Source organism: Elephantulus edwardii, unplaced genomic scaffold (genome assembly GCF_000299155.1).
Source record: "Elephantulus edwardii isolate Elephantulus edwardi_28Jun2011 unplaced genomic scaffold, EleEdw1.0 scaffold00037, whole genome shotgun sequence".
NCBI lineage: Eukaryota > Metazoa > Chordata > Mammalia > Macroscelidea > Macroscelididae > Elephantulus > Elephantulus edwardii.
Window position 1 is genome coordinate 17661798 of NW_006399787.1, and position 10016 is coordinate 17671813.

At 44.4% G+C, this 10016-nt stretch overlaps 1 protein-coding gene across 1 annotated transcript in view; it reads left to right on the forward strand.

The window, feature by feature from the left end:
* The first annotated feature begins 3706 nt into the window (after positions 1 to 3706).
* Positions 3707 to 10016, forward strand: part of SLC10A1 (solute carrier family 10 (sodium/bile acid cotransporter), member 1) — a 38284-nt gene continuing 31974 nt past the window's right edge. The window contains exon 1 of the mRNA XM_006884797.1: positions 3707 to 4062. Within this exon, the coding sequence (XP_006884859.1) occupies positions 3707 to 4062 (356 nt within the window). The remainder of the gene's footprint in view (positions 4063 to 10016) is intronic.

A 10016-nucleotide genomic window follows, 5' to 3' on the forward strand; every position in this document is an offset into this window, starting at 1 on the left:
TAATTGTGACTCATAGTGACCTTTGTACAACTGCCCTGAAACATGCTCTATCCTGCAACTACTTTACTATCTCTGATACACCTACCCTCATTATCAGTCACTGTATAAAAATCCCATTTGCCTTAGCTATTCCACAGCTTTGAATATATCAAAAAAAAATTGGAACTGAGATATGAATGGACATTTATACACCTATGTTCGTAGCAGGTTTATTCACAATAGCAAAAAAAAAAAAAAAAGGAAACAGTCCAAATGCCCATCAACAAACAAAAGGACTGAGAAATTGTGGTACAGTGGAATAATGAAATATTACGAATGAAATGCTATGAAATGAAATACTACACAATGAAATACTACGCAGCACTGTTTTATAAAATACTGTGTAACTTGAGAGAGGCTATATAGAATTTTGATGAATGAAATATCTCAGTCACATTGTAATAGCAGATTAAATACTAAGCACTCAAGAAGCCGTTTTATATGTTAGCATCAGAGAAGCCATTCTGTTCTGACAGCCATCTTAAGACATGTACACTTCAATAATTTTGGCAATAATAAGTGTTGCTAAGGTTTATGTTCCCTATTACATGCTGACCCAGTTTGGTTGCCACTCCCTGAGTACTTCCTGTACCTGCCCCGGGGTCTGGATACCCATGAGAAGTCAGAAACAATAGTGACTCCCAAATGCGGAAAAAATCTCAATTGCCAACCTCAGGGAACTTCATGTGACACCCCCACCCCCTGTCCAAACTCTCTGTATAAACCCAATCTTTGCTTCCCCTCGGGGTCAGAATGGTTTGGGCAATAGCTGACACTTTCGACCAACGTGTAATAAAAGGTTTGTTTACCTCCAATATTGTCTGAGGGTTTACATCTTGCATTTTCTGCCCTAACAGCATAAGGACAAATACTGCATAAGAGCCATACTGTGAAAACAGGAAGGTAACTGAGTAAGATATGAATAAACGTTAAAAAGGGAAAAAGAAAAGGAGGGCAGAAAAAGAGGAAGGGGCGAAAAACGCCCAGGATAGCAGAGGTTAGTGAGTAGAGGGGTGGAGACACAGGAAACTTTTAATAGGGGCTTGAAAAGACCTCTGTGGGGTAATAATAGGCATAGTTGTTGTTGTTGTGTACCATAGAGTCAGAATTGACCCATGGCTGACCTGCTAACAGGTTTTCAGAGGCCATTAATTACACGAGAGGAAACTGCTCATCCTTCTCCCACAGTGCAGCTGTAGCCTCGAACCACTTCCCTTTGGGATTGCAGTGCAGCTTCTTGCCACTGGACCACCAGAGCTCTCTAGGCATAGAGCAATTGTAATTAATTATATAAATACAATGTATGTGAATGATTGTATAAAACACAAAGTTCAGGTACAAAACAGGATGTAAATGAATGAATATATGCAAACCAATAAAACCATTTTTTTTAATTCATTTCAATGAACATTTATAGAGATGTTGGATTTTCATTCATTCATTGTTGCACTTTTCTCCCTGCCCACCCCTCCCCCCCGATCACTCTTCTCTATGAAAAGTAGAAGAAAAATGCTTTCATTGGTGTATTATCCCCTCACCCTGAGTACACTCCACTATGCAGCCTTCGTTCTGGACTCTTGTCATGACCATAATATCCAATCATATATCACTTTTAAACAGTTCTCTTTCTTTTCTGTTTCAATGCAGTATGCATAATTTATCCCGTCTTTCTCAGTCTCACCCCAATTCTGATGTCAGTCCTGTTGTACAACAGTGGCACCATGCAGTATTTGTCCTTTTGTAACTGAGATATTTCACGCAGCATAATGTCCTCCAGGGTCACCCAGTTTTAATAATAATGTATGAATTCCTTGTTTTTCAATGCAGTGCAATATTCCATTGTGTGAATATACCACAACTTCTCTATCCATTCATTTGTTGACGGACACTTGAGTTGTTTCCAAGTCTTTGCTATTGTGAACAAAGCAGAAATAAACATGCGTGGGCATATATCTGCTTGGGTGGCAGTTATGGTTTCTTTAGGGTATATTGCCAGAAGTGGAATTGCTGGGTCAAATGGTATTTCTACTTGCAACTTTTTTGAGAAAGCACCATACACAGTCTTCCATAGTGGTTGCACCATTTTACACTCCCAGCAACAGTGAATAAGGGTTCCAGTTTCTTTGCAACCTCACCAACATTTGTTAAATTTTGCTATTCTTACTGGGGTGAGATGGTATCTCATAGCTGTTTTGATTTACATCTCTCTTAGAGCTAGGGATTTTGAACATTTCTTCATGTGCTTGTTAGCCATCTGAATGTCTTCTTTGGTGAAGTGTCTGTTCATATCCTGTGCCCATTTTTCAACTGGGTTATTTACCTTTATCTTGTTGTGGTAAAACCATTTTCTTTAAAGCTTAATCACCTGTTTCATCAGGGTGAAGGGAGGCAGGTGGGATAGGGAGTTGCTGCTGCTAATTGGAAGGTCGGTCAGGCTCCAGGCTCCATGGGAGAAAGGTGGGCAATCTCCTGTCAGATTTACAGCCCAGAAACCTGCTGGAGGAAGCTAACAGGTTTCTGGAGGGTCAGCTGTGAGTTAACTCCAACTCAACACCAGTGAGCTGGGTATTTTAGAGGACCCTACTCTGACCTTATCAGTTTCCAGAGGCAATTTTGTTTCTGCAGGAGATTGGCTTATTTATCCTGGAGAAAATGCCAGCAGCTGGGACCCAGGAGAGGCTTAAGGAGGTAACTCAAGGCCTGCCTAGGCCCTTACACCTCTCCTATTGCTGCAAGCTCAGAGCCTGGCTCCTAGCCTGAGGCACACAAGCCCAGGGTGAAAGTCGAGCAGTTAGGAAGTCAGAAAGAAAAGGCCATGCATTCCTGCTTCCTTCTTCCCAGGTTTCCCAAGCAATGAAACTCCACAGATCACTGACCAATGAGTCAGGGCACAGACGAATCTCTGCAACCAGAGTTCTTTCAGAGCTGACCTTTGAAGAAAAAAAACCCAAGGAACTTGAGAAGCCCCTCTGCCATCCCCAGCACCTCAAAGAGAGTGGAGAAGCCCCTAGCACCTAAACCGAATTGGAGATACAAAGCATTTTCCCAGCACAGGCCAAAAGGACACAACTTTCTCTCAAAACAGGAGGCAGGGATACAACCCCTCCTGGACAAGTGCTTCCTAACCCTCCTTACCCTGTCTCACATCCTCTGAGATATGCTACTTATACCCAGGAACTAAAGGGTAACACCCAGCTTCCACTCCCATAGGTTCTGTGGGCAAAATGGAGATGCCCCTGTGGCCTGGGATAGGACTGAGAAACAAAAGCTTCAGGTGCTACACCAGGTTGGTATGGGCCCTGCCCTGGTCTCCAGGAATAGAAAGCCTGAGAGGAAAAGTCCTTTCTTCTCAGAAGCCAAGATGATAAGGGAGCAGTGTGAATAGTGCCAGCAGGGTCGCAGTAGTCAGCAAGGACAGGAGAAATAAGGAGGGCTGAGCAGAAAAGGCCCCAGGTCCTCTCCCCTTTAGGATCACAGCCCAAGAGACAGCGCGGCCAAGAGACAGCCCAGCCAGTTACAACGTGATTCTTCTATTTACCCAGAGTTACATTTGGCCTGATACTCTCTGCTCAGGGGAGGTGACAGCAGAAGACACCAGCAAGGACTGGACAGGAAGGTGATCCAGGGCTGTGCTAGACTCCTCGGCCACCCACCATCACCCAGGACAATGGAGACCTTCAACACGTCCACCTTTGTCAATTTCACCCTGCCGCCAAACTTCGGCAAGAGGTCCACAGACCTGGCGCTGAATGTCATCATGGGGCTCATGCTCTTCTTCATCATGATCTCCCTGGGCTGCACCATGGAGGTCAGCAAGATCAAGGTGCACCTCTGGAAGCCCAAGGGGCTGGCCATCGCCCTGGTGGCTCAGTATGGCATCATGCCCCTCACTGCCTTCTCGCTGGGTAAGCTGTTCCGGCTGAACAACGTGGAGATGCTGGCCATCCTGATCTGTGGCTGCTCGCCAGGTGGGAACCTGTCCAACATCTTCAGCCTGGCCGCCAAGGGGGACATGAACCTCAGGTAGGACCAAGGATGACAAGGAGCCTCCAGGGAACAGGAGTAGCATTGGCGAAGTCAGAATCAAGGGACAGAACTGGGTGTACCCGGAGAGAGAGTGAGTGGGCCTGGGTGCTCTGTGTGGGTGCTAAGACAGGAGTGGCTGTCATTTATTAGGTGGTGGCCCCCATTGGGCACAGCTTGGCTTAGACAGCAGATGTCTCATAAGCAGACTGCCCTGAAGGATTGGGGATTTAAACCGAGGTAGACTATAGTGTATCATGTTGTTCTTAGCTGTAGTGGAATCAGTTCCATCCTCCACGACGCCAGTCACACAGTAGAACTGCTCCATAGGGCAATGCTATGCCTTTCAGGAGCAGACTGGTAGACCTTTCTTCTGAGGCACCTTAGGGTAGGTGCAGACCACATCCTTGAGGTTGGGTTAAGAGCGTAACTGTCCTCAGGAGCACTATGCCAGCCTGCAGTGGCTAACAGGCTGTCTGTTTTGAAGTCATATCTGAAAATGTTACTGAACTCAAGGGGTTCTCTCAGAAGTCAGTAAGACAGACAGATTGCAATACCCATAAGCACTTTATTACAGATCTGGGAGGCCAGCAAGATTCCCCTCAAAACCTGCCTTGTCTTCTGGGAGTGTTCATTAGGTTTTTATGCTTGAGTTAGATTTTTGTTAGTTATATAATTTCTACGTTTGAATAGGACAGTTACTAATAAACAGGCAATTTATAAAATAGTTAACATGTAACTGAGAAAAACAGATTTGAAAAGGTACATGCTAATCCAGGAAAGGTGCATTTTCCTTCTTGGTAAACAGGCAGTTTATGAGACAATTTACATATGACTAAGAAAAACAATTTCAAACAGTAAACGCTAATCTAGGAAACATGAATTTCCTTTCCTGATAAACAGACAGCTTAATCGACTTTACATGATGTTGTTGTTGTTGTTGAGTGCCATCGAGTCGCCTGCGTCTCACAGCGATCCTATGTACAACAGCCCTAAATCCTGCTCTCTCCTGTGCCAATATCACTGTCTCCCACACACCTACCCTCAATTCCCCAGTCACTGAATCAATCCACCTCATAGAGGGTCTTCCTCTCCTGCACTGTCCCTCCACCATCCCAAGCATGACAACCTTCTCCAAGGACTGGTCCCTCCTTGCAACATGTCCAAATTATGCCAGAGAAAAAAAGAATTCTAAAGCAAAGTAACTAATTTTGCAGGCTTCAAAATCAAGAAGGGAGTCCGTCAGGGATGTATTTTGTCTCCATACTTTTTTACTCTGTATGCAGAACAGATCATCCGAGACGCTGGGCTGTACGAAGAGGAATGTGGCATCAGGATTGGTGGAAGAGTCATCAACAAGCTATGTCATGCAGATGCCACAACCCTGTTTGCTGAAACTGAGGAGGACCTGAAGCGCTTGCTGCAGAAGGTCAAGGACTGCAGCCTTCTATATGGATTGAAGCTCAACATCAAGAAAACAAAGATTCTCACCACTAGGCCAATTGGCAGCATCAGTATGGATGGTGAAGAGACTGAGATAGTTAACAGTTTTAATTTGCTTGGCTCCACAGTCAACACTCTTGGTAACAGCAGCCAGGAAATCAGGAGACAAATTGTAACTAGAAAGTTAGCTGTGAGGGACCTCTCAAGAGTACTGAAGAGCAACAACATCAGGCTAGAGACTAAGGTACACCTGATCCAGGCTATAGTCTTTGCAATTACTTGCTATGCATCAGAGAGTTGGACAGTGAATACGGATGATAGAAAGAGAATTGATGCCTTTGAGCTGTGGTGCTGGAGAAGAGTGTTGAATATGGACTGCTAGGAGAACAAACAAGTTTGTCCTGGAGAAGGTGAAGACAGAATGCTCCTTGGAGTCAAGGATTCTGAAGCTTCATCTGACATACTTTGGGCATGTTGCAAGGAGGGACTGATCCTTGGAGAGGGACATTATGTTTGGCAGAGTGGAGGGGCGGGGAAGGAGAGGAAGACCTTCAATGAGATGGATCGATTCTGAGACTGGAGTGGTGGGAATGAGTGCATTTGAGATGGCTAGGTTGGCACAGGATGGAACAGCATTTAGGACTCTTGTACATAGGGTCACTTGATGGCACATAACAATAACAACAAGGCAAAGTAATTTTTCAGGCTGGAGAAAACTGATGTCAGTTTTGTAACTATATAACTATAGTTCTATAACTGATACATATTTGGAGAATTCTGAGTTTATTAATATCACTCCATCTGAAAGGGGGTACAGAACAGTTCCCCAGTTCTCCAAGGAGATTAAGGTGGTTTTGAACCAAATGGGCATCTGCAGCATGCTTTGTCCACAGGTCAGATAGAACACCTGTGACTGACTTGGCAACAGAAAGAATTGGGATTACACAAATCTAAAGAACTCAAACCCATTGTCATGGAGTCGATTCTGGGGTTCAGAACTTGTAAAGCAATACAAAAATTCTCAAAGATCCTCCACACTGTTTATACTTTTGAGGAGTCAGCCACTTACCTTCTCTATCCCCCCAGCTGAAGCAGGGACACTTCCAAACCAAGATACAGTCTAGTAGCTGTGGGGGTTTCTTGCCATCAAACCAGGTTATTCTGGGCCCATCCCTCACTGTTAGGGGCAAGACCAGCAGCATGATTTTCTCAAAGCCTTAGGAACAGAAGGCAGTAGGGAGCTCTGGTGGCCTAGTAGCAAGAAGCTGCACCACAATCCCAGAGGCACATGGTTCAAATCCACCAGATGCTCTGCTGGAAGAAGGGGTAATCTCCTCCTGTACCAGTCAGATCCAATTTGATGGTACACACATACAAAGTAATAAATTTTTTTAAAAAAAGAAAGAAACAGAAGGCAGTGAGGGCATCCTCTGTGGGAAGCTAGGTGAACTCCATGTGTCCAATATGGTAAAGTTTCTTGAGCTTTAAAAGCCTGTAGAGTGAGTTACTTCAGACAATTCTCTCATTTCAGCAGCAACCTATAGTGAGGCTGAATAAAACTCCCTGCAGGTAACTTTTAGCCACTGGAAGCCTAGTACATAGGCTTGTCCATAGGGAGTCACACTGTCAACCCCAACAGCCTTTCTGGCTAGTCAAGTCCAGTGACTCCTTGAGAGAAAGATGGGTAATCTCCTCCCCTGCAATTTATGCCTCTGAGAAAATCACGAGAGGGTTAACTATGACTGGGCTCTGACTTGACAGAAATTAGTCATGTCTCAAACCAGTTTCCTCCGGTTTGGAATTCAGTTAAGAGGTTGTTCAATGTCATTCACTGAAATTCCACCACGATCTGTCAGCTTGAGTCTGTCAATGCTCTGCTCTTGCTTGAATTTTCCTGAGGAAACTAATTGATTAAAAGACACCCCTCCTGGTGGTACAAAGCAAAATTTGAGCCAGAATGTCAAGGACTGTAGTCTTCAATACAGATTGAAACTCAACATCAAGAAGACAATGATTCTCACGACCGGTACAACTGTCAGCACCATGATAGATGGAGAGGAGATTGAGGTTGTTAACAATTACAGCCTGCTCAGCTTCACGATTAACACTTGCTACCGCCTACTGGAAAGCCTCTCTCTCCAGACAGATCTTCCACACACATTCATGCACACTAGCCCCACTTGCAAAGCTCAGACCCCATCATCCACTAATATTTGTTGCCAGGCTTTGAATTTCTGGAGGTCTAGGAGCAGGAATCCCACCCTTTACCCACCTAAGCAGACAAAGCAGAGAACACCACATCCCAAAGCAAATTCCAAAAGTCCTGGCACAGCAAGCCAAAGTAAACATGATCCACTGTTTGAGGACACTCAGCACAAAGTTGTATGTGGAGTTTCGCCTGAGAGGAAATCAATAGGTAGCTCTGAAGCCACTTATGTGACCTTCTCCACCTCATTTCCAAGCTCTTTCCCAAGAGGGAAAGTGGTAGTTAGCATTCCCACAGGCCCTTTCGTGCTACTGTTGTGCTTGTTATTGCTCTGTGCAGCCGAGTCCACTCACCTGCCCTCTGATCCACTGCCATTGAGTTGACACCCATTCATAAAAAAATTGTCTTTAATATAGAACTGACTCATAGTTGACCCTAGGGCTTGATTCTTACTTTATGCAATGTTTTTGTTGTTGTTATGTCTTATGGAGTCAGAACCAACTCATAGCTGATCCTCCAGCAGTTTTGCAGAGGCAGTAAATCGCACAGGAAGAGATTTCCAAACTGTGTGCCTTTGGATTGGCAGCTTAACTGCTTACCATTAAGTCACCAAATGGGAAAGTAGTGCATCTGGGATGCATCTTGTCTCCATACCTTTTCAATCTGTGTGCAGAACTGGTCATTTGGGAAGCTGGGCTTTATGAGGAGGAATGTGGCATCAGGATTGGAGGAAGACTCTTCAACAACCTACTTTATGCAGATGACACAACCTTGCTTGCTGAGAGTGAGGAGGATCTAAAGGGTTTGCTACAGAAAGTAGCCTTCTGTAGTCTTCAATATGGTTTGAAGCTCAACATCAAGAAAACAAAGATTCTCACTACTGGGCAAATTCAATTGGCAGCACCACAATAGATGAAGAGATTGAGGTTTTTCACAATGTGTTTGCCTGGCTCCACAATCAATACTCTTGGCACCAGCAGTCAGGAAATCAAAAGACAAATTGTTCTGGGGAAGGTTGCTGTCAGGGACCTCTACAATGTCCTAAAGAGTAATTATGTCAGTCTAGGGACTAAAGTATGCCTGATCTAGGGCATGATCTTCACAATAACTTGCTGTGCATCAGAGAGCTGGACAAAGACTATGGATGACAGAAAAAGAATCAATGCCTTTGAGTTGTGGTGCTGGAGAAGAGCCTTGAACATACCATGGACTTCCAAAGAACAAATAGATCTGTCCAAGTCTCTCCTTGGAGGCTAAGATTTTGAAGTTCCATCTCACATACTTTGGGCACATAACTAGGAGGGACCGGTCCTTGGAGAAAGACATCATGCTCAGAAGGGTGGAAGGACAACACAGGAGAGGAAGCCCTGGATGAGATGGATTGACACAGTAACTGGGGCAATGTAGGTGTTTTTGAGTCAGTGAGTCTGACTCAGAATAGGGCAGACATCAGAGCTGTTGTAGTGATGCTATGAGTTGTCAAAGACTTGGAGCATAAAAACAACATGCGCGTGTGTATGTGTCCAAAACCCACTGTCACCAATTGATCCCTATTCATAGCAGCCCTGTAGGACAAAGCAGAACTGCCCTAGGTTTTCTAACGCTGTAAATCTTTAACCACCACATCTTCCTTCCACCAACCTTTTGGTTAGCAACTATTGTTGTTGTTATGTGCCATGAAGTCACCTGCAATTGAAAAGGTGTGGAGACAGGACGCAACCCTGACTCACTCCTTTCCTGATTTTGAACCATGCAGTGTTTCCTTGCTCTGTTCTGAGGACTACTTCCTGGTATAGGTTTCACATAAGCCCAATCAAGTTTTAGCAACTAGCCACTTTAATTTTTTTTTTTTTTTAGCTTTTGTTTTTTTTTAAATTTGTTCTGTGCTGTCAAATTGAATCCAACCGGTCCAGGAGGAAATTGCCCCCCTCCTTCTCCAGTGGAGCGTCTGGTGGATTCAAACTGCATGCCTTCGGGATTGCAGAGCAGCTTCTTAACCACTAGGCCACCAGATCTCCCTGCCACTTTAACCTTTACAAAAGATTAGGCTGTAATCTTTTCAGAAGCAGATCCTAGCTATATCTTTGTACTCTCACTGCACAATGAATAGGGTGTTGTGATGCTGCACAAAAGTTCAGATCAAAAGTTCTATCAGTTCAAATCCATCAACTGCTCTTTGGGAGACAAATGGGTGGTCTTACATCATTCCCATTACAGTTTATAGCCTTGGAAGCCCAACAGGGTACTATGAGTTGGAACCAATTAGACAGCAATGAGTGTGTGTGTGTGTGTGTGTGTGTGTGTG